This window comes from Nipponia nippon, unplaced genomic scaffold, assembly GCF_047370975.1.
Source record: "Nipponia nippon isolate SJK-2023a ecotype South Korea unplaced genomic scaffold, ASM4737097v1 scaffold_25, whole genome shotgun sequence".
Lineage (NCBI taxonomy): Eukaryota > Metazoa > Chordata > Aves > Pelecaniformes > Threskiornithidae > Nipponia > Nipponia nippon.
The window spans coordinates 3,481,733-3,506,306 of record NW_028262342.1 but is presented as its reverse complement, the minus strand read 5'-3'; the positions used below and the strand labels follow the sequence as shown (position 1 = coordinate 3,506,306).

General features: G+C 45.2%; 1 protein-coding gene across 3 annotated transcripts; it reads left to right on the top strand.

Annotated features, from left to right (window-relative positions):
• Window positions 1-503: 503 nt before the first annotated feature.
• CTTNBP2NL (CTTNBP2 N-terminal like) lies at window positions 504-24,112 on the top strand. Of its 3 annotated transcripts, XM_087762334.1 has the most exons (6): window positions 2,699-4,061; window positions 4,156-4,255; window positions 5,975-6,082; window positions 16,465-16,695; window positions 19,071-19,178; window positions 19,989-24,112. In XM_087762334.1, the coding sequence occupies exons 3-6, from the start codon at window positions 5,984-5,986 to the stop codon at window positions 21,468-21,470; spliced, it is 1,920 nt and encodes a 639-aa protein (XP_087618460.1). In that variant the 5' UTR covers window positions 2,699-4,061; window positions 4,156-4,255; window positions 5,975-5,983; the 3' UTR covers window positions 21,471-24,112. The 3 variants fall into 3 exon arrangements, with proteins under 3 accessions (XP_087618459.1, XP_087618461.1, XP_087618460.1); XM_087762333.1 differs by lacking the exons at window positions 2,699-4,061; window positions 4,156-4,255 and adding an exon at window positions 504-593; XM_087762335.1 differs by lacking the exons at window positions 2,699-4,061; window positions 4,156-4,255 and adding an exon at window positions 1,099-2,109.
• The last annotated feature ends 462 nt before the right edge of the window (window positions 24,113-24,574 follow it).

Genomic DNA, 24,574 nt, shown 5'->3' with positions numbered 1-24,574 from the left:
CACCCTTAGGTGAGCCATCAGTCTTGAGAGGGAGGCCAAGCGCAGGCCAGAGCGTCCTGAGGGGAGCAGGGCTCAGAACCGCTGTGAGGGGAGCAGGCCCGCCCCGGGCCAGGGACCCCCTCCAGCCCGCCCTGAGCCGGTGCCGGGGCACCACCCCTCTCCCAGCTCCGCGCCCGGCGGGGGCTCCTGTCGAGCCGCTTCCCGGGCTCCGGGCGAGGGACGACGCCCGGGACGGGGGCGGTGGCTGGGGCGGTGGCACCAGACCCCACCCCGCCCCGCCCGCCCGCGCCGGAAATGACGCGCCAATCACAGCCGCCCGCTCACTCTGCTGCCGCCGCCGCGAACAAAAGGGATTTTCAGCCCCCGCCCCGCCCTCCTCGCCCCGGTTCCGCCGCCTGATTGGCTGCTGCTGCCGCCGCCGGCCGGCCCACGCCCTCGCCCCGCCTTCCCCGCGGCGGATTGGGCCGCGGGCGAGCCCGGCGGCGGCTCTGATTGGCGGCCGCGCCGTCCCTCAGCAGGCGGGCGCGAAGGGGCGGGGCGGCTGGATGGGGAGCGGAGTGGCGCGGTAGTGGCGGCGGCGGCGCGAGGGCCAGGTCGGTGGCGGGGCGGGAGGGGGCCGCGGTTCCCGGTCCGGCGGCGGCGGCGGGGCCCCGCTCCGTGCGCGGTCCGGCCTGGCGCTGCCCCCGCGGGTGGGCCGCGGCAGGTGCGGAGTGGCCGGGCCAGCGGGGGCTGAGAGTGGCGGTGGCTGAGAGTGGCGGTGGCGGGGCTGAGCCGAGCCCAGCCCTGCTGCGGGCGGGGGCGGCCGCGGCCGGGACCTGGGCGGGCGGAGACCGGGGTGGGGGGTAAGGGGGGCGTTACCGGGAGCTTGGCGTCGCCGCGGCCGTCGCTGCCCGGGGCCGGGCCGGGCCTGGCGGGGTGGGCGCTGTCGTGGGGCGAGTGGGAGCGAAGCGGCGGAGCGGGCTGCTGGCCCTGAGCCCGCCCCGGGACCCGCGGGCTTGGCCGCGGCCCTGCTGCCGCTCGCCCCGCAGCGGCCCCGGGCGCCGGAGGAGGTCGGGGGTCTCCTGCTGCGGCCCGGCAGCTCTCCCGGGCTGCCGCCGGTGCGGTGTTTCCCTTTGTTCGCCGCGGCTGTACCGGCCCGTGGCGGCTCGGGAGTCACCGACCCAGCCCGGCCCCTGCCACCCCCTCCCGGGACCGTCCGGCTCCCGGGGGGCCGCGGGGAGCCGGTGCCCGGGTAGCGACCGGTCCTGGCCGCCTCTCCAGCGCGGTGGGAGCAGGCGGGCTGCAGGGGCTCCGTCACCCGGGCTGACCCCGGGTGTCTGCTCCCTCCCCGAGCACCGCCCGGTGCAACCAGGTGGATATTTTAATTTTCTTTCAAGGCGCTACAGTTGCCCCACAGTAGCTGTTAAAGGACTTTAGCATCGTTTTCAACACGAATTTTATGTATTCGCTTCATCCAAAGTAGTACCTCAAGAAATAACTGGCCGGGGAGGATTTTGGGGGTAGGCGTCCTTTTAGTTCTAAGATACAGAGCTGGGGGATTTAAACACTGTTCATTTTAACCTCATTCTGCATCAGGTCTGATGCAATGCCAGGTAGCATTGTGGGTGCACAATTACAAAGTGTATGTTAGCTTTCTTATTATATAAACGTATCAGGTAGTTATTTTAACAACTCAAACATCACGCTACACATGCAGCAGCGTTTTTAAAAACTTGTCTATCGAGAGTTTTCAAATGACTCGTTTAGGTTCTCATATGAATGCGATTACGCCCATGCGAGCTCCTGGAAAATATCAGTTCCTCTTCAGGGACAGGAAAAAAAAACGAAGCTGATTCAGGATTATAGACATAGAGGCATTGTTGGACCGGCGTAGCTGTAACCATGGCTTATGAAAGGAAAGGAAATACCCTCCTTCAGAGGAAAAAAGGAACGACAAGCTACGTTCTTCACAATACTTCTAAAAAAGTAGAAGAGTTTTGAGCCAAGTGCTTACAGAGTATCTTGAAGCTTCTGCTTGACAAAGTCCCCTGTCCGTGCCTCGGGCTGCGCGGTCCGGGTGCTCTTTGGTTAGTGCCCGCTGCGGAGCGACTCAAACCTTCGCTGAAGTCGGTGGGTGAGGTTCTTTTGCGCTGGCAGTGTTGGTTAACTTGGTTTGTGCTTGTATGTCTGTGAGCCCAAGCGAAATGTAGCCTATAATGGTTTCATAATCATCGTAGTGTGATTCAGTGCGTGGCGGAGCTGCCACGGTCTGGGAGCTTATCTCTTTTGTTCCTGAAGTGGCACATGCCAAAGATAACTTACCCTGGTTTGTTAGCTTGCCCGGTTGTACGTATGCTTAAACTGGTCTTGATATTTATTTTCAGTTAAATACTGGGAAATAACTTTCAAAAGAAGAGTTTTGTCTCTTTCAAGGGTAGGTATGGGTCTGCTGAGGAGACTCTTTAATGGTCCATAGCATAGCTAAAAGGAAGTTTACCTTTAGGCAAGCAGTAAGTAATTATCTTTGTTTATGCTCTGAACTCTTGCTTATTGTCCAAAAATGGTGGTATATCTCAGACTCGGGGAAAATATTTATGCCATCAGACTAAATAATGAGGTCCTTGCGGTTTGTGATCTGTGTGATTGGACTGGTCAGGATACTTCACTGAATGTAAAGGGGTAATATGCCCTGGGTATTTCTAGATCTTGTTTCTAATGCCGTGAAACTCTATCTCGTGGTCAAAGGTTTTGAAATATTGGGTCAGGTTCCCCAGCTGACGAGTACAGATCTGTTTGGCAGAAAGGGACTGTTTGCAAGGGAGAGAACTGGGTAATTGAATAGGGTTGGCGCGATCTTTTATTAAAAACTGGGACGAGGGAAGGCACCGGGACATCAGGATGACCGGAAAGCAGTCTTGGAAAGGTCAGCTCAGGAGCCTGTGACGCTGGAGGGCCAGGAAGGGATTTGGATTTGGATAGGGGAGGAGGAGCTTAGATGTGCTTATTATTAGCTCTTTGATCCAGAGATGCTTCTTGTTCTTGTAAAATAATAACGTAAAATGAATAGAGCTTTTTTCCATTTTTCAGCTCCCTGGTACTGTGTGTCCCTGAAAGGGAGTGCTGGGGAGTGTTGTAGATTCGGTGTAACAGGTATCGGCCAGGTGTGCTCTAATGCATTCAACAGTTCCCTGTAAATCAGTGCAGAATACAAGTGCAATTCAGCGGGGTTTTTTAAGGCAGCGACTTTATTTGTGGCATCTGCTCCCAGCCTGTCGCCTCCGCAGCACGGGATAACCTATGCAAACAGAGCAGTGAAAGGTCTTCTGTAGCAGCAGGTCGCACACAAGGAAGCAAAGGCTCTACCACTTACATATCTTTAGTGTTACCTGTTGTTGTATAAATGATTGCTGTGCAAACTGGCTCCTGCTTTTTATTTCTGCAAGTATTTTTACCCATGTATTTTAGGACAGGGCTTGTTTATGTTATTAAGCTGATTAAAGACTATAGCCATAGAGGCATGTTAAGAATAGCATGGCTTATTTCTATAACACTGTGAAGCAGAAGTCACAATGGGAGTATTTAGAATATAGAATAGAAATGATTACTGCCCAGACTAATAGCTTTAAAATATCAAACTGCAGTTGGTAGCTGTCCTCGCTTTGAGTGTGCTGTTCGGTAGCTAATGGAGAGATGCAGCTGCACGCTTCTGTGTCATCTCTTTTTAAAAGAGAAAAGCACAGATGCAGTCACATTGAAAGTCCATGTTCAAAACTTACTGTCCTGGGGTAGCAGAGTTAGATGATCCACTTTGTTCTAAGATCTGAAAGAAAACTTCTTCTTTTTAGTTCTGGCTTATAATGCCACAAAACTAATATAACTTGATGAGTATCTGGCAAAAAAAGTTGTTGCTGTTTCCCATCAGTACTGATTCAGCCTTAGCACCTGGGAATTTAGTCTGAGTAAGGATTGAGATGGTTCTGAAATTAAGCTGTGCATCTCCTGAGCAGACGTTCAGTTGTTCCAGATTTAAAACCTGCTGAGGGAAGTGATGCAGCTCAGACTCAAGTACCAACATAAGCATGGTAAATGTTAAAGGCTAAAAGCAGGCCCCCTCTTTTCTTACCCTGTATGGCTACTTATGTATGTATTAACATTAATTTGCTGCTTCTATTGCAGTCTCTCCCTTTTTGTATAAGATGAACAAGTTGTAAATCACACTCCTTCCCTGTGGTCTCAGCTAGCCAGGCATCCCGCACCGACAGAACCGTCAGCAGAGGTACGTGAAGCTGAGGGAGATGGCCAGGTTCACGTCCTGGACAGCTCTGTGAAGGTCTGTCGGCTGATCTGAAAGTGTAGCTGCTGCTGAACAGTGACCAACACTGCCCTGGCCCGCTGAAATGTGGTTTGAGTCAATATAGTGAGTTTCCTAAATTCCACTTTTGTGTCAAGTCTTGATCAGGCTGGTTTTTGTAATTATGATAGATGTGAACAGGTTTACCGAACGCTCCGCTCTTGTGTGTTCCTCTTGAACATATGGAATGGATCTGCAATAGGGAACATACATGCGATGCTGACAGATCGTGCCGTCCAGTTAAATTGGTGTTGGAACAGCCCCGATACCCCGGACAGTCGTGGTCGCTTCCACTGACGTTTCCTTGAGCAGCCCGTGCCAATGGTAGGGCTGGCCAGAAAAGTCTGTAAGAAACATCGCTGCTTCATGGAATTTCATGTAAAATACCGCGTGAAGCAGGAACGTGACTGCATTATGAGAAACTTGCCTGCTTAGCAGAGGGGGCATGACGTAGATTTCTGATTTCTCTTGCTGTATGAAGGCTACCTACTCCTCTCTGTAAGCAGAACTTGCTGTTCCCAGCAACTGGAAAACTGCTTTGGCATAAACAAGACAGAACTTGCATTGGTGCATAATTCTCCAAGGCACAGCTATGCAAATCAGTTGTAAAGTAGCAGTGACTTCAGAAAAATTAGAGTTCAGTTGAATGTTTTAGCTGTATAGGTTTCTCTAGTAAAGGTTAAGTTAACCCTTTATCACTTGCCCGTGAAGTGGAGTTTGGTATCTCTGAGAAGCTGCTTCCTGCTGTAGCATTTTCCGATTGATACAGAGTGGTGAAAGATGCATGTGGCTCAGAAAAATGTGTTTGGTTGTTGTGCAAAGTGCAAGACTACATCATCAACAGGTATATTTGCATCAGAGACAAGGATTTAGTCTGTGAAATGATTGCCATTGTTAACAAAATGATGTTAAATGAAAAAGCTTATTACTAGGCAATGTTAAGCATATCAGCAAAGGTGCTGGGGAAAAAAAGCTTTTTGTATGCGCGGTTCAGATGATGGATCTTTGTTCTTATGTGGGCAGTAAAATTCTATTTAATAAATGATGGTGATACTGAAACAGTTTGAAAGAATAGTAATTAAATGTGTGTTTTTTGTGGCATTGATTTTTTTATAAAGTGGTTTGGGCTTGTGCCATTACTAATGCGTAATGGCATTCCTAGGAAACGTATCGTAGCACCAAAATGTCAACTTTACTGTTAAGTTTGTGTAGGTGGCCCGGTTTGGACCACATTCATCACAGCTCTTCAGTCTCATTTCAGTGATGTTTGCAGCCGTGTGATCCAGATGTGTAATTTACAGTAGTACGGCTTTTAAATATCCGTGTTTTTCCCTCTCCTGTTAACTTTGCCTACTTCTTGGTGAATATTATACTGTCGTCTTAGCCCGTATATTCTGCCTACACCATCTGGGTGTGCATATGTTCATGACCCCTTGGGAAAAGGTGAAAAATGCATCTTCTACAACGGGTCTTGGAAGTTGAAGAGAAAATGTTTGTCTTGTGTATTCTCCCCTTTCTCCCCCTGGGCAATCTGCAGTCCAAAAAAACTGGAAGCTGAAGTTAAATGGAGATTATATGTCATAGCTTAGAATACTGATTTTAATGTACAAAGAAATACCTGGTAAACTATGTTCCATTTTTCAGGTTTTCAGGATGAATCTGGAAAAACTCAGCAAACCAGAACTACTGACGCTGTTTAGCATTCTTGAGGGAGAATTAGAAGCAAGAGATCTTGTCATAGAAGCCTTAAAGGTATGTTGTACCATGATAAGAGACAAAAATGACAACAGTACTACTCTAGGTTCTGCAGAGTGCTTGCATCCAAGGTGAAGTTCAGAAGCGAAGATTTATTACTGGTTCAGAATGCTATCTTAATATCAGTAGTATTAGATAATAAATGCTATATATCATTCTATGTCTTGGAGTTCTTTATTGAAAGCTGGCCGCAAGAAGCATTTCAGCGTTGAAGTACAGTGTTATGCATGTGCTTTCATCCTTTCCGATAAAGAACCGAGTGTTTCTGCTGTCATGAGAAATGAAGAAGGTCTATCAGACTTCCTTTGTTGGTTTTGTTCCCCTTTAGTAAGGGGGGCTTCTTAAAGCAGAAACTCTTCTCACCAGGAGGGACCAGAGATTAGTCTTTTCGTGAGAATAATGTCACACTAAGGAAAAAGCATCCGTGGTTTGGTATTGTACTAAGCCAATATAAGCTGGCACTGCTGCTGAGAGCAGCAGACCTGTGTGCTCAGCTACTTATTCTTTCCCTTTGCTGGCTCAAGCATTAGTGTAACCTTCTGGTGAAGCAGATACCAGCTAAAACTAACCCATCAAAAAGATTAGTTTCAACCCGTGTCAGTGCTGCTGACGTCGCGGTTGTGTGAGCACTTGGGATGGGCAAGGCAGGGGGTGGTGGTGCTGGAGCAAGTGGAACCTCTTCTTGCAGGGGTAGCTCATGCTGCAGCAAAACCGCGGCCAAAGTGGTGGCAGCGTATGTGGCGTTAGCTCTGCGCTGCCGCTTCCCGTGTCCAGGTGGCGTGGGCGCTATGTGGCCGGTTTGGGGTGTGAATGTTGAGCCTAGAAAATATTTTAAAAATGTGTAGTCCACGCGTAATACTGCTACTTTTGGAAGGATGCTTAGTTGACACTCGGCCTCAGTAAGGTGGCAAAAAATAGTGATATAAATGATGGAAAGGGTCAATTTTTGAAGAAATGAATTGTGATAGGGTTGAATATTGAAGGCTTTTTCAAGCTGACCTGTCACTGCTCATAATGTTTAAACTTTCAGCTATTTCAAAAGCGGAACGGCAGCTTGCAGGCCTGAGAGCTGCGGGGACTTGGTCTTCCAGCAAAAGCCTCTGTTGCTTGATTCCAAATACAAGCACCTTTCGGGGGGATGGAGGGAGATCCTCCTCCAAAACAGCTGGGACGCTTACGTGTTTATTGTTAACTGTTGTTGCATTTAGACAGTCTTTTTATTTTGGAGAAATACTGTCACCCTCTCAAAACCATTGATGGGGTGGAAGGCTTGGTTCCTCTCTCAGAACAGACTTGCAAATTTCTCCTCTGTCCTGGGATCAGGCTTCTAATTCCGTGTGGTCAGAACGTGTTACCAAAGCAAGCATCGCTTTAATGTCGCAGTGTGAAACGCGTGTAATGGGAGCGCAAGGGACCGATGGGAAGGAATGCAGCAGCTCTGTTCCAAAGGCTTTTTAACGTGTACCTTCCAAAAGCAGAAAGCAATTACCTTTTCTGTTGAAATTTAACCTGCAGTTCCCTCTTGCATGAGGAGATTAATATAGTTAGAATACCCTTTGACATAATTTGTCAAGTACTCGTGACTGAGGAGAAATTAAATGAAATTGTAACCTATACTTGATAATTATGTAGTATAAAATACCACGTTAATCAAAGGTTGGTGCTTTTCTTCCCCCTTCTGTAAGGGAGACACTAATGTTTCGTCTTAAGAACGCGAGGAAAGCTGAAGGTAGTAGGAAAAGGGCAGTAAAAGCTTCGAATCGGCCCTGCCTTGGGCTGCCCGCAGCCCTGCCTCCTGGGCACGACCTGACGGGAAAACGAAAGCCCTCCGCAGCCGGCCTGTGCCGGCAGCAAATGCTGAGGTGCTGTAGGTCCCCAGCTGCGCTGTTACTCGGGTCCGAAAGCTGCCTTCAGTAACGCCGCAGCTCGAGTCCGGCTTCCTGCTGGCAGCAGCTGCGTTGCCCTTTCGATACGTGAAAGGAAAAAAAAGTCATGTAACTACTTAATCTGGTGGCTGGAGAGAGTTTCAGAAGCAGAAAACTCCTAGCTTTGTTTTGTCCATTTATTTGGAATATACGGTTAGAGAAATTCTGGCCTTACTGTGCTTTTCTTTTTGTTTACTGATAGTAACTGTGGTAACAGCTTTACGGTGCTTTACCGGCTGAAATAATTTTATTGTGTGTGACTGTAATTAAAGGAAAACCCACCTTGCTAATCTGTTTACTCGCATTTTGATACATATGAAAATGCTGCCCTGAAGAAAGAGCCTTCTAAGACCGAACGAAAGGTTGAAACTCTGAGGGTATTTAGTCTGACTTGCACGCGTTGGATAAATGGAGCTGTAACTGGCACTGAGAGGGGTCGAAACCTCCAGGGCTGGTGGCAGCGTTGGTTGTTCTGTGCACAGGGGAATCGTCTGGCTGTGGGCTCACAGCTGCCCCCGCGTTCCCGAGCGCCGTGAACGGTGTATTCTGCCTCTGCAATCCGATGGCTTTGGAGGCGTGATAGTTTAATATTAAATGCACGTATACGTTGGAAAGAGGCGGAGTGGAACCTGAACTTTGTTACAGGATCGTATGATCTTAAACAACGGCGGTGGTTTTTTCCAGCAGTTACATTAAACACATAGATGTCAGTGGTTAAAAATCAGAGGTTTATCTGCCTATTTACTTCCCATATAGTAAGAAAAATGCATTTCCCCTCATGGGCTAATTTGACTTCTAGTTCAGATTTAAATGCTTCTGAACTCTCTAGATGTTTGAGGCAGATCCTTTGGTACATTGTAGGAAAAAACAAGCACTTGCAGAGAAAAAGAGTGCCTTAATTTGTAAACTTGTAATTTGATGATAGCACAGCCTACAATAATTGATATTCCTGCATGCTTAGAGAAAAGCATTTAGCAGAGAGAATCCGTGCATGCAGATGACAAAGCCTAAAATAGTCGTCTTCTCCCTCATGATATCAGGCCACTTGTTGGCGGGCACTGGCCCCGTTTCTCACTGTGTCAAAATCGAGCTTCTGAGCCTGGCTTTCCAGAGACCGGTTGCTTAATTTGCTCCTTCGCTTTCCTCCCTTTTTTTCACCTCCCCTCCTCAAAGCTTTACCCTTTCTTCCATGCTACTGGGTCCTGCCTGGGCATCTCTCTGCACCCTGCCTGGAGGCAGCATCCCTCCTCTGCAGGGTGGGAGAAAGGGCTTAACCTCCAGGGTTATTTGTCTGGGGCTCAGATTCATATTACAAAGAGCAGCTGTTAGGTCACCTCTAATCCATGCCTCTACCATATCGTGACTTGCCCTTGCTGACTTTTCTCCTTCACTGTTTTTTGTCTGGGGTTTATTTTTTTTCCGTGTGTATTGTTTTCAGTTGAGTGGTGGGTGTTTGTGATGGGGACCGTCATCTCTCCCTGTGCATTTGCAGTGGACCTGGTCTTGACTTTTGACGTCCATTTCAAATTGCAATGTTACTTTGATTCAAACACGTGAAACAAGTATAAAGGATTAAGTGAACAAATCTACTGTATTCAAAATATTATTTTCCAGTGCTTCAGTTTGCTTCCTCTATTTTAAAACCTCTTTGAAAAAAAGCTTTTTTTTTTTGCCTGTAGCTTCCTGTCCACTACATTAATCTCAATGTTCTCCTCAGAACAGACCTTAAGTCCCATTTCTTATTGTGTTCGTTTTCCTGTAGTTATAATTGTATTTAAATCATCCAAAAAAACAGATACTGTCAGAGAGTTGCATAACACTACGGGCTAGGTTCTCGGTCCTTATTGCCATGTAGAAAGGATTGCATGTGTGAACCGCAGGCTGGTCTTCTAAAATAGCACACCACGATTGGAAACGATTCAATATTTAAATAGGTCTCCATCGCTATGTTTGAGCACTTTGTTCCCTGCCCCCTGTTCTTTAAATGAGAATTTTCCATATATTAGAAATGGAGGTCTGTTTACTTTCAGAAAACAGGAAACAGCTTCCCGGCTTCTTCTTTTATGTTAATAAGGCCTTAGGCAATTTACACTGGAATAGAAACCATCTATTTTGTGTTAATGACTGGGACCAGGTATTCATTGCGTTGCTTCTGAATTCAGTGATTCACTCTATAAAGAGTATTAATGCATTGCAAAATTAAGTGTTCATTTGCCAGTGGATTTAGAAATTAAGTTTACAGTGCAGTTTCAAAAACTAAAAGTCTACCTCGTTTAAATAAAGTTCAGTAATATAAAACCTTACTGCAGATGCTAGTAAATCTTTCACAGATGCGGCAAAATGGGCTTTTGCATCGCTTATAGAGCAGCTTAGATCTAGCAGTGTTCCCGTGGGCGCTGTCCTGCTGGGATGCAGGCTTTTCTTACGGCTTTTCTTGCAAGTTTGGGGAATTTTTTGTTTATTTCTTGCTTGAAGCAGCACTGTTTGCCAGTATCTTTTGAAAGACCGAATCTCTCTACCTTTTCAGTACCCAGCTAGGTCCTGAATGAGGAAAAGAGGTGTGGGAATGGCTTCCCCGCTGGAATGGCTCCAGCTCTGAATTTCAGCCGTCCGGGTGTTGTCAGGCTCCCTCTTCTCATGGTGACCAAAGTGCAGTTCGTGAGCACAGTACCGTCCCAGGGCCATCGTCGCAAGTGTGCTGGGAGCTGTGCGTGGCCAAGCTCATACTGGGATTGGCACTATCCGTGCCACAGACCAAAAGTTCCCAGGGAAAGAAATAGGCAGTTTTGCTCTGCTTGACGTTTCCCAAGAAAATTTCTTACATTTTTCAAAGCTGATAACGAGTCTTACGTGGGCAAATCTGGATAGCTCTTGTTTATCTGGTTTGTTCACTTGATATAATGACGGCAATTAAGACAGATACCATATTTGAGCAATATAATTTCTGCTGTGTGGACCTCTGCTAGGCATTGCTTCAGAGCTGGAGCTAAAGGAAGACTCGGAATCCCACTCCAGCATTTTGACGTTTATTTTTGTGCAAAGCAAGTGGTCCCCACCCCCATTTCCCTCCTCTCTGTCAGCGATTGCTGCGACCTCAGTTTGTCTTTATTCCCAATATCTGTCTCTGGGGAGAGACGCTAATAAGGAAGTTCAAGGCAGTAAGAAGCTATTTAAAGATTATACCAGTCTCTGGAACATAAAGGAGGAACTTCTGTGCAAATTATTGCTGGAGAACTGCATACGCAGTAGCTACAGTTAATTAACAGCGTGTTTGTGTTGTGCTGAGGGTTAAAACCTAAACTCTAAAATTACAGGCAAGAGTAATATTCTACTTCATATCCAAAAAAATACTTGAAACAAGTCTTGGAAATTCCCTGTTTGATGTTCCAGTAAAACAAGCTGTAAAGATTATTGAAGGCAGAGAGAAAATGCTGTCTCATAAACAAGGTTTCAGTAAAAGGAAATCTTTTATTAAAAAAAAAAAAAAAATGACACAAATAGATTATGGGAAACGTTCATCCCAAAACAGTGGAGAAATCCCAAGAGGAAACAGGAGCTTTTCCCTAACAGAGTGAAGCCTTTGCTTTGCCTGCCTGCGCAGGAGGCGTCTCTTCAGCTGTGTCAGATATTGCTTCTGCTCCATAAACCCAGAATTACCTCTTTTCAAACGGACTGGCAGTGCTCAATTACCCTAACTGGAGCTAGAAGCCAGCCAGTTTAAAGTGGAACCCTCTCTGTGCATGCCTAATTCTTCTGATTGTCAGGAGGTTTATTTTTAAGGGTAGTTAATGTGCGTAGCTGCTTCCTTTTTTTTTAAGAACAGCCCAAGCTTAAATGTTCTCTTTTTTCCTGTTGGGGGAGGGCGGTTTAATAGTCCTCAAAATCACCAAATAGTCTGTTTAGTTGCTTTTGGAGTTTGAATGTTTTGATAGGAAATTCATAAGTCTGCATATTTGAGATGATGCAGGTGGAGATCCTAAATTAGAGGATCTTCTAATTGCAGAAGATTGCATCTTCTTTCAAAGCGCAGTTGATGTTGTTGGAAGTCTGTATGTCATCTCTGGTTTTCCAGATTAAGTTTTCCACTCCTAAGTTAACAATGCTTTTGTAACCTTATTTTCTTATTCTTGAAGCTTGATTTCCCGTGGATTTATGTGTTTGAATAGGTTGATGCTGAGATCCAAGTTGATTTTTGGGGGCTCATTAATAGAATATTTCTTTTCCATTATCAAGTTGCTTCTGTTTTGAAAGTTGAACAAAGCCTGTATTTAAGACTGAATTCCAGGTCAGACAGGACAAAATCAAAACTGTTGGAGACGTTTATACGTGACCTCTAGTGTTAGTAGAAGAAGCTGAGCTGAAGAGTTGCCTCAGTGAGGAGCATAAGCCATGGGAGAAGTCACTCGTGTATGGGACAGTTCAATACCTGTATAAAATAACCTGTGTAGGTCATTGCGCTGGGACTTACTTTCAGAAGAGCTGTCCCGATTATTTTAGCGACGGAGGTGGCTGCTCGGGGGACCCGTAGCACAGAGGTGTCACGGGCAGCGGCCTGAAAATCCATATTTGCGTTTCCAACTGCATGGTGGCCCAAACGCCAAAGCACTGCATTTGTTTTTGTAAACCAGATGTGGTCGGCGTAGAATGACCTGTTTAAGACTTTTCCTAGTCTAGACAACTTTAATTAAATGTTTATGCTCTGCTGGCTACTAAAGAAGAATAGCTGGACTTCAGAAAGCTACTAATGTTATGATAGTCTCATCTGTTTGTCATGCTAGTTCAGGAAAATACTTAATTGCTCAAAGTCGCAAGGAAGATCTTGTTCTTTCCCCGACAGAAAATAAACCACCCCACTGAATTCAACAGAGGTCAGAGCCCAATGCTGCAAAGAGCAGAGGAAAAACATGGCTTTGGTTGCACCTTCAGTCCTTGCAAGGAATCGGAGGTTATAGGTGGTCGGTGCAACCATACTCCCAGTTCTTTAAGCTTTTATTAGAAAGAGCTTGCCCAGAAGTAAACTTTTCAGTCCGCCATGTGCTCGCACTGTTAAAGCACTGGTGTCCTTCTGAAGGGTTTCTCCCACGTGCCTGTGTGGCTGTAGAGTCACCGGCACCGGGGTGGGTTGGGTTTAAGGGAAGAGCAGCTCATCTGTCAAAGCAGTTAGGCCAGCTGCATGAATACCCCAGTTTGTATTTGCAGGCTTTTTAATGCTTGAGTCACTTAAAAATTCCCTACACACTTGTAGCGAGGTTTGGTTGAGTCATTTTTATAAATTTTTCAGAATAACTGAAGATTCCCTGCCCCTTAAAAAAGGAAAAAAAAAAAAAAAAAAAGCCTGTAGTTTTTCCTGTGATTCATTAAACCAGGGGCAGCTCATTATCCAGGGCCGCCCTCCCATTTCCAGGGCTGATCTCTTCCTTCCTCTTCTTTTTTTTTTAATGTAAAGTTAGAACAATATCTTAAGCTCTGATCAAAGGCATCCACTGTTCCTGGTGGATGTTACTGATAAAGAGGGAGGGGTATTTATGAGTGTGAGCTGTTCCTCTGTATTTGTTTACTGCAAGGGTTAAAATACAACTCCAAACCAGTATCATAGGATGAATGCCCCTAATTGGGTTTGGTCATTGAGGAGATATGGAAAGAAAAGTATTTTGGTTTGGGTTTTTTATGCCTCTTGTCAAGGTAATGCGTGCATTTCTCCCTTTGAGAGCAGAGATTGACTTTTATTAATTTTTTTTGTGCTAATCATATGGTCGCATCTTGGACTATAAGCAGGATGAGAAAAATCTCATCACCTGTTTGAGTAAAGCAAAGCTTTATTGTTTATCTCTGGGTCCTCTGACCGATAAAGCTCAGTTAGAGCAGAGGGAGGTGTTTGCGTTTTCGATACAGTTTACTGGGACATCAGAAAACAACCATTCCAATAAATACGGGCTCCTAAGTTGTCTTTTCATTTTACTCAGACGCAGTCTTTCCTTTGTAAAAGATGTCCTTAAGCAGTCCCTTAAGAAATGGGTACGTTAGCCATGGAGAGTTTGCCGTTCTCATTAGCTGAACGGGTTTCGGCAGGCGAGCGCAGCGAGGCTGGCGCGGTTTCGCTCTGTATTCAAAGCCGAGAGCTTGTTTTCCACCCTGCGACAGCTGAATGCCATTTCACAGCATCAGCAGAGTCGGGGCTTTGTGGCGCTTGTGCTAAGAGCCCTTCACCACCTCTGAAAAGCTACTGTGTTTAATTTGGAATGGCTTACTTTCTGTTTACGCTCGTAAGGGTGCCCAGATGTGAGCGATGCGTACATAGAAAGCAGAAGCACGCCTGATAACACGCAGGCAGGATTTGTTCGGAGCGGTCTCTCGAGGCAAAAACATGTCAAGTGTGTGCTCTGTCAAGAAAAGCACAGCTAGTGTCACAGCTTTCCTCTGCAGGACACACACTGCTTTGCTAGTCGAACATGCTAAGGTATGCTTCAAATTAAACTACTTTAAAGGTGACAGCATGCTTTGGTTAAAGGGACTGGGGGTCTTGCGTTTCAGGTGTTGTAGGTAACTGGTGCAGAGGAAAGCCCGCATCTTTCTCTATGGCCTCTCGTGCCTATGCAGAAGGGTACGTAATCATTTATACGCTCTAGAAAAGTAAAGGTATGAATTATCTCGTAAGGACTGGTTACCATGACTATAAGAATCAAGAAGAATCAAATTTAAACCTCAGATTTGGAAGGTGTTCTTTCTTGGCAGGGTGCATCAGCTCTGCCGTGCACGGGGCTGTGCTGCCAGCGATGCACGGTGGGATGAAACGCCGGCACAGGTTTTTCACAAATGCATAGCATTTCGCCCCTAACCATCTCGGTGGAAATCAATGATTAAATTTCTTGGAGCCAAGATAGCTCAGCTCTGAGGGCTCTTCTGAGTCTGGGTCTGTTTTCCCTCTTACGTCTTCTGTTGCATGGATATCTGTTTTCATATGGTTTCTTATCATGGTGGTAAACATGTGGATAATATTAAAATATCTCTGTGTTTATGAAATTTTCGTTTGTTTTTTAGAACTTCACAGTAGTCGTTCAGTAGGATAAGGCTGTTGGTATCCTAACAAACAGATTTCCAGCTGGAATGGCTGATTCTAAACGTTGTAAATGTAAAGCCTAGTACATGTGAGTTTACTGAATTCTTACACATCACCAAAAGAAAACTAATCATTCCTATCTTGCTTCTTAAGAAGCTAAACTTTGTTTAGTCTGGATGAGAATATTAAGGATTTTATTAACAATTTACGGATTTATAGGCTATTGCGAGAATAAAACTCTTGAATTGCTCAACATGAAATTCTTTGATGGTGACATAATCACGACAGCCGCACAACTGCTCTTCCACTGAAACAGTAAATGATTAAATCTTTCATTGAGCAAGAACTGATAGTTAAGCTTCTTTCCTTTCACACGGTTGTGGAATGTAAATCATGGACACAGACAGCAGGTAGCTGTGGTATGAGGATGTTAGTAGACTGAATATATTGTGGAGATGCTGTCTTTTTAAGCAAGACTTCCCTTTGTTTCTAGTTTGTTTGGGGCCACTTGGTTGAAAGGCGTTGTTCAACTGGAGGGACAGTGAGAAATTAATCCAGCACGTGCTTCATATAACCCCCCCACACCTTTCAGACTGCCTGTGAATAGTATGTGTTTGCTTGTGTTCTAGCTGTGGAAATGCAAGCGTCTTTTGCAAATCTTTTCCAGACTCAAGCATCTTCCCTGGCGAGCAGCTGGCTTCCAGGAGCGGTTGTGAAGCAGGGGGACATCCAGCTGTGCAGCGCTGATTCCGCCTGCGAGAGCTGGGCTCGCTTGCATATATTTGATCCTTCTAGATTTTATTGTCTTTATTAGTGGGTGACCATCAACTTTTGCCTGTTTTAAATGTATTAATGAGGGTTTTTAGTAGCTGGGAGCGTAGCTGAAACCTTAAATGTTAACAGTTTAAAAATCCCTTCTGATGATAGAAGGATTATTGTCCTCGCCATACACCTAACTTTTCATAGTCTTAACTTGATCAGAGCCTGCCATCAGAGGACTAGTATGTGCACCCAGTATGTGAAAAACATGGTGTTTGTCCCCTTGCTGTTGGTCTGATCCGAAATGGCAAGGTCCGGGCGGGCTTTGGAGGTCCCGCAGGTGGCATGGACTGCACCGCTGTTCAGCAGGTAGATCACTTGACCGGTTTGTCTTCTGAATTACTGTCCCCTTCTTGCCTGTTAACCAAGGACCTTTAACATGACAGACTCGTGTTTTTTCCTGTCTGAATACTCTTATTCTTAGAGCAGATACCAGGATATGAATCAGACTCAGTTAAGATCTCTTTATCTCTAGGTGGAAAACTGGGGAAGAGGAATATTAACTACAAATTACTTTCTTCTTTAGCTAGTTTTCTATTTTAAGTATATTGAAACGCAAATTTGTTTTTGTATTGCAGGCCCAGCATAGAGACACGTTCATTGAAGAACGCTATGGGAAGTACAACATCAGCGATCCATTAATGGCTTTGCAGAGAGATTTTGAGACCCTGAAAGAGGGAAATCATGGTGAAAAGCAACCAGTATGCTCCAATCCATTATCTATTTTGAAAGTGGTGATGAAACATTGCAAGAATATGCAGGAAAGAATGTTATCCCAACTAGCTGCTGCAGAAAGCAGGCACAGAAAGGTAAGTTTTGCTTCAAATAAGCTGTGCAGAAGTTAGTAGGTGCATTTTTAGAATACGTTAACTTCAGCGAAAACACTTAAATGTCTTGAGTTTGGGTAACTGAAAGGGCTTTGCACCTTTGTTTAAACTCCTCACTCGATACGATGCAGCTGGTAAGCTTATTAATTGTAATTCCAAAATTTGAAATGTATCAAGATGGTTTTGTTAGGACACACAAAAAATGAACTAGCTTATTCACAGCTGGGAGGTACAGTGCTTTCCAAAATGTAAGAAAGCATTTCTGGAAGATTGAATTCTTGGCAGACATATCACTGTTCTGCTTGTGACTTCTTCTCAGTGGTTGTTGAAGAGCTGGTACCAGGTATGGGAGTATGGGAGTGCACCTCTTTGTGCTTTCCTAAAAAAGTATGGCATGACCAAAACTATTTTTCATGCTATTTGGCCTCTTTAATAAAGCACCTATTATTCTTCATATGTAGCTTTAACTTATATTAACACCAACAAAGTGCTTGGTCCATGTGTCAAACTGTGCTTCCGCAGAGGTTTGCTCCTCTGGCATACCGTACTTTCCTAGAGGTGCCTGAAGCTGCACGCAAGTCTGAAAGCAAGAGTCCACTGAACTCTGCTTCTTGGAGTCTTGCTGCAATATATTCTCTTTGTCTAACTAGTTAGCTTTTTAAAAAAAAAAAAAACAAAGGCATGTTTACATGTTTCTTTTGTCCTGCAGTAAATTTAAACAAGTCAAAATGATTAAAGTATTTGTCCCTGCTATGTAGTCAGGGCAGAGCATAATTGCCCAAGAGTACATCGCTGGAATCTGCAACTGGGAGGAGCTCTCTGGAGCATCCCTGCAGTCACCTGCATTGCAGCACTGTATCTTAACCTCTTCACATACTTCTTTTCCATCTTAAAAAATAGCTGGGATTTTTGCTTTACTTGCGTCAGTGGCAGGCCGTGAGGTGGTGCCGTTACACTGGTGTCTAGAAGCTGTATTTTCCCGTGTCACAGACCTAGGTGTACGTTTGACTAGTGCCTGTGCCTGGGCCCATACCATCCTGTATTTTTTTGAGGCGTGTCACTCTTGCTTTGGTTAAAACTTAGTAAATCGTGTACAGAGATCTCAAGTGCAAGTAGTTGCGTTCCATTTCTAATCAAGAGGTTCAAGGTTGAACCCTCTGTTTCATTGCTCATCAGCACGTGGGTTAAAGTTTATTTTCCTGTAGTCTGTTTTGATGAGGATAAGATAGAGCAAGTTTCTTTTGGTCTGTGAATAATCTGAGGCATTTCTGGTGCAGAAGCCTTACTGTGACATAAGCAACCAGCCAGCTTGACTTCTACATCACAGACACTACGCTTCGGCTGGGCAGCTGGAGGTATCTTCAGCTTTTGGTTTGTCCTCTGAGTCGCTGGCAGTAAGAGCAAGGCTGTGCGTTTCACTTTTCAGCCAAGTATCTAGCTAAATCACGCTATTACAATCAGATATTTTTTCCCCTTCTCATTCTATCCTTCCCGTCTCCTGTAAAAAGGTTCCTTGTGTACTTAAAGATATTTAAGCATTGTTTGGAAGCTTAAATTTCAGAAAGACTAAGGAGCTTCTAAATTCACGGTGAGCATGTGTTGGGAGAGCCTAGAGGTTTGGTGGTGAGATACGGCAGAGTCTCTTGGGAAGTTTGTATTCTGGCTTTTTTGTTGAGTTAATAGAATTTCAATTATTCATGTAATTCAGTGTTAAAGCTGAAGGAGCTCCTTAACTGGGTCCTTATGGCAAGCAGTTTCATTTCAAGAGCTCATCTTGTTCTTAAGTGGAAGAACAAATTAATGTTCTTTAAAATAAACTTTGCACTGCCGTCCTTAAATCCCCTGTAAGAAACTGGGGAAGAAGCCTTTATGCGCATTACTGCTGAAACCATAGCAAAGATCGTCGTCTTGTAATTGCTAGTGCCCCGTGTCTCCTGGACACGCGATCTCCGGAGCAGTGCCTCTGCTCCTGCTGGGGTTTATATTACTGGTCCTGCCAGGAAACTCTGATGAGGGCACCATAAAACCAAGGATGGATAACGTGAACTTCTCGAGACTATTCTGCAGTCTGGAGAAAAAGCACGCAATTTAGCTATTTAATAATAAAATGAAGTGCGAGGTTTCCCTGACTTCTTTCATGAACTGACTCGACTATACCAAATAATAACGTAGTACTGTAACTTGTCCAAAAGCTGCTTTTATGTGATTTTGAGTTGGAGTCAGATGTCTGAGGCTGCAGTGGTTGCTCTCCCGTGTCGTTTGGCTTTGGACCGCGTGCGAAGGCGTTGATCTCTCCTTGCGTTACGCCAGCTTGTAAGTGTGCCTGGGCATCGAAGTGACCGATGTTTGTTTGGCAGGTGATCCTGGACCTGGAGGAAGAGAGGCAGCGGCACGCCCAGGACACGGCGGAGGGGGATGATGTCACCTACATGCTGGAGAAGGAGCGGGAGCGGCTCACCCAGCAGGTATGCTTCGGTAGCTGGTGATTACCCAACCCACGGAAACCCCAGGCTCCTGGGCGGTGAACTCGGTAGTGATGTTTAATTGCACCTTCGTGTTGAAAGAGTGGTAGGGACCTCCCTCCTCTGTAAGGCGCTCCTAGCTTTTATCATTCGGATATGAAAACCAACCTTAATTTTTCTGGGTGTTTTGGTAGCTGAGGAGTGCTAAAAGCTGTTAATAGGCAATCAAATGCTTTGAAATCTTACTTCAGCCTAAAATCTGAGAAGTTCTCAAGAACAGGGCTGCACTTACAAATGATAGGGCTCTCTAGTACTCAAAATTCAGAATAAGTCATGAAAGATCTCCTGGGGGCGTTATTCAGAGATGGTAATAAATATTTAAGCTACTGTTTTCTGTTACTCAAGCGCTGTAGACTTTATTAAACATACATAACGCATCATCATTTTAAAGTCTAAATGCCTTTAAAAGGCAAACCAACAAAGTAGTAAATGAGGTGGAAGGTAGCTTTGCTCCAGATCTCCTGTTCAATCAGTGCATGGCAGACTGGGTGCATATCTCACTAAAGGTCAATTGAATTTCACACATGATAAAACTACTAGTAAGTAATAATTCTTACTACGTTCAGCCTGAGTCCTACAAGACTGCCTTGCAGATACCTGGGGCAAGAACCTCTTTCTTAGCCATTGCCATCTTTTACCGTGTAATTTCTCCAAGGTACATAGAAACCCCATCCCCTTTTGCGTCATTTTACTTCATTTACTTTCAGGAGGTTTTGTGGTTCCCTTACAGTCTTTTTTGTTCTTGTCTTCCAGTTGGAGTTTGAAAAATCCCAAGTGAAAAAGTTTGAAAAAGAGCAGAAGAAGCTGTCAAGCCAGTTGGAGGAGGAAAGGGCACGCCACAAGCAGCTGTCTTCCATGCTTGTAGTGGAGTGCAAGAAAGCCACTGCCAAAGCAGCTGAAGAGGGGCAGAAGACAGCAGAATTGAGCTTGAAATTGGAAAAAGAGAAGAGTAAGGTGAGTAAACTGGAAGAGGAGCTGGCATCCAAGAGGAAGAGGGGTTTACAGATGGAAGCACAAGTAGAAAAGCAGCTCTCTGAGTTTGACATTGAAAGAGAACAGCTGAAAGCCAAGCTGAACAGAGAAGAAAACCGTACAAAAGCACTGAAAGAAGAGGTGGAATGTCTGAAGAAAGCCCTGAAAGAGCTGGAGGCTTCTTGCCAGGAGCACAGTCCTGCCGAGTCCTTGCAGCCAAGCCCCTCGGTGATGTCCAGAGGTGTCGCAACTGACGGTCCCACAGTGAAGTCTGTGTCTTGCCAGACGGAGTGTCTGCAGGCCGACCGAGCAAATCCTGCCAGCACAAGCAAAGCTGTACACACCGTGTTTCCCAGCCCTACTACACCTACTCATTCCTATGCAAAATCCAATGGTCATTGTGATACAGACATGCAGACGAGTGGTGAGCCACTGCAGACAAACGCAGCAGAGAACCAGGTTCAAAAGGAGAAATCTGCTGGTGCAGCCACAGAAAACGCAGTTGAGAATGGAAGCTCTCCTGTAAGAACAGAGTCACCGGTGCATCTGATGTCCCAGCTCCCTTCTGGTGGGGTCTCCCTGTCTCCTAGCAGCACAGCTGCCTCCTCTCTAACACCTTCTCCCTGCTCCTCACCAGTTCTGACTAAACGCTTAGTGGGAGCTTCAGCAAGCAGCCCTGGTTACCAGTCATCCTACCAGGTTGGGATCAATCAACGTTTCCACGCAGCTCGGCACAAGTTTCAGTCTCAAGCTGAACAGGACCATCAGTCGAGTGGTTTGCAGAGCCCACCGTCACGGGATTTGTCTCCTACTCTAGCAGATAACTCTGCCGCCAAGCAGTTGGCCCGCAATACGGTCACTCAGGTCCTTTCCAGATTTACCAGCCAGCAGGGACCTATTAAACCTGTCTCCCCTAACAGCTCACCTTTTGGCACGGACTATCGAAATTTGGCAAATGCTGTGAGCCCCAAAAACGAATCTGGTCACTCTCCAAGCCCTGGCAAGGTTTCCAGTCCACTAAGCCCGTTGTCTCCTGGAATTAAGTCACCAACCATTCCTAGAGCAGAAAGAGGGAACCCTCCACCCATTCCTCCGAAGAAACCCGGCCTCGCTCAGTCACCTGCTGCTCCCACTCCACTAACCAAAACCTCTTCCCAGGCGTCCTCTCTGGGTGCCCCCATGGACGTGGCAAGTAGCTGCTCTAACAATTCTGTAGTGTCAAATGGCAAAGACATTGAGATACTCCTGCCAACCAGCAGCTAGTCTCCAGAAAATGTGAATGTGACATTCCATGGCTTAGCGTCCTAGAGCTAAGACACTGTTTTTCCACTCCATGTTATTTATTTCCATAGTAGCAGATTCTGTCTGTATAAAGCATTTAGTATATTTTTTTCTTTTTTAATAGGTAGGAAAATATTTTTGTTTATGAAGAAACCTTAACTACAGCTATACAGTAGCCTCAAAACGTCTCATGGCAACAGTCAAATCATTAGAGATAACAAGAACCATAATCACATGGGACCTAACTATCAAACTCTAATGGGACTGAAACGCTACTTTTAAATTATGCAGAAATAACTTTTGCAGACTTTTTACTCCAGATGAACATTTTATAAAAAGTGCCTGAACTAAGCCTGCAATATGAATGTGATTCTCTGACAAAGGTGAGGAGGGGACCATCTAGCTGCAGAAACAAATTCTTCTGTGAGTCCTGAATGTTGAAACCAACACTGGTTTTCTTTTTAATTCTTTCCACTTGCTAAAATAAGTTAGCAAACGTGCTACAGATTCTGTAAGGTGACCACCAGACTGACGCAGCCAGCCACACTTTGTCCTGGAGGACAGAGCTCCTCGCTATCTGAGGAAGCACACCTAGGTTTCTTGGGGTAAAATTCAGCCGCGTTACAATCCAGATTACTTTACTTTTTCTCTCAGTATTCACTGTCCACGTAGTTCTTTTTGCTTCCCTGTCACACATTCTGCAGAGATGCCCGTGTGCTTTAAATGGCTAAACTCTGGTTTCTGGTGTGTCACCTTGAATTTTCAAGCTCTTCAAGCATTCTACTGTTGTGTGTAGAACTTCTGAGAAAAGGATCTTGCTATTACTTGACAAAGATCTCGCTACTACTTGAAAAAAATCACTAGTCCATATGATACAGGTTTTTTTGCAACAGTAACATGGGATCTTCTACTATAAACAAAAGCAATAATTTTGTTCCTCATCTCCATCAGTTGTGTCCAACTGACCTGGATTTTACCCACTAGTTAGCTATGGGGTCTTGCTTGCTTTCCTTGGCTGCAAATATGGAACCAAATCATTACTGTCGTGTAACTGAATATGTATATATGTGTAAGTAGTTTCACACACATACATACTAAATACAAAATGTATTAGGAAAATCTTTATCTATTCTTGATGTTCTGCCTAATATGAAGTAAATGTGGGAATTCATTGAGATTAAAAAAAAAAAAAAATCACTTAGGAATTGCCAAAATCTGAGGCGAATCATGCGTGTGAAAAATTATTTGGGCCCAAGAGGGGAGAAGCAGCCGATTCCTGCGCAGAAACGTTTGCTGCGAGAAGCGCAGTCCTCGCCGCAGACGTGCTGCGTGCGCTGCCCGGCGTTCAGCGGCGCAGCACGGTTGGTTTTCTGAGTCACTGCGGTGAGAAATACAGGACAAACACCACAGATCTGTGGCAGAGGCTGAGAGCACAACCCTGAGTTAATTATCTCAGGTGGTGTACGTGAGCTGATCCTAAATTTAGAAACTGGACTTGCTGCTGGGCGTCAGTTGATGTTCAGCATTTCCCTCTGCAGCGGTGCCACGTTTACGCAGAGCACAGCTTTCCACTGCCAGAGAGGCTTTCTCCTTTGTCATTTTTCAATATTTAATTAGACAAAATAGATCCACCTTTATGGTAGGGAAGATCCCTGCGGCAGCGGGGAGGATACACTACTGTACCTGGCCCGATGGGTTCCTTCTGGCTTCGAGTCTCGTTTTGTAGGACGTCGGAGCTCTTGTGCCGCTTTGAAGCGGCTGTTGCATGAAGTGACCCTGCTGGTCTCTCCCGCACAGCCGTGGCAGGTGTTTGGCCTAGAACAAGAGGTTTTTACGGACCTTTTAGTAGCCTTTTAAATCGTGGCATTATGTGCTCGTGTTCCTAATCCAGTGGATGGGGCTGTGTACTAACAGCAGGGAGACAGAGGCAGCCTGGAGATAAACGGGCAGTGGCTCTTTTGGAAGCACATTTATTACTTTTTTTAACTTTTAAGTATCCACAGCAGACTTTTCCTCTTGATGCGAGCAATTACAAAAACTGGTGGGCAGATGGATTTTGGCCCATGTATCGCTTCCGATTCAAAAGTGAGGCTTTTGTATACACTGCTTTAACGTGTTTCTTTGCTTTTACATTAATCTAAATGGTATTATCCCCTTTCTTTATCAATAGCTCTATAGAGAGAGAGATACTATGATGAAGTCTATTAGGAAATGCACTGAGTACTGTTTCTTCTAAAATATAAATGGGAAGGGGTATGCAAAGGAATGTATTTTTGCTAGTAGCCTATCTTCTGAGAGAAACTAAGCACAAGATATTAAAATGGATCCAACTAATTCAGTAAGACGTTTAGAGTTAGTATTTAACTGTTGATGTAGATTCTGTGTGGAAGCAACTACATATTTCTTCTATAACTCACATCTGTTATAAGCAGACGTTGTTGCAGAGTTTGTCACTGGCTAATGGAGTATAATGAAGTGCAAAACGTATACACTAGTATTAATTCATTAACACTTGTAAATTTGGAAAGCCAAATGTACCAAGCTGAAGTCTTTAATCATTTTTATAGCTGATGGCATTAAACATGTTAAACATTCATATTATCAATAAAGGATTTTATTTTTAAGATGTGCAAATTGCTTAAGAAAATGTTTGGAGTCGGGACTGCCTGTGGACCGAGGCTGCCTAGCAGGGAACCGTCCAGGTGGTGAGAGCTGGGCGTCTGCATTCGCGTGGACACTGGAGCTTCGATCTGTGCTCTGAAACGTCAGAAGAAAGCGAATTTCGTTGGAGTACAGTAGATAACGCGCAGTCGTGGCTGCAGGCTGGGCTGTGCTGCTCGTCCATCTCCCCCATCTGAAACTGGTGGTGCCGTGGCTCGGGAGGTGCCACGGCACAGCGGGCTCCAGACAGGTCTGGCTTTTAGGCATTTTTAGTAAAATGTAAGTAGTTTAAGTAAAAACAGTTTTCCTGGAGTACCTCTTTGCCACAGGGTTATGTTATTAAACTGATAATACTTCGGGGGCGTTATAAACACTTCGGGTTTTTGGGGGAAGTAGCTGTGTGTGCCAGTGCCCTGCTGATTTTT

Excerpts from the sequence above, each read along its gene's own strand:
- CTTNBP2NL (XM_087762333.1), top strand. The coding sequence starts at position 5,984 with ATGAATCTGGAAAAACTCAGCAAACCAGAACTACTGACGCTGTTTAGC. Across the intron at positions 6,083-16,464 it reads TTGTCATAGAAGCCTTAAAG|GCCCAGCATAGAGACACGTT; the intron begins GTATGTTGTACC and ends TTTGTATTGCAG. Across the intron at positions 16,696-19,070 it reads CAGAAAGCAGGCACAGAAAG|GTGATCCTGGACCTGGAGGA; the intron begins GTAAGTTTTGCT and ends TTTGTTTGGCAG.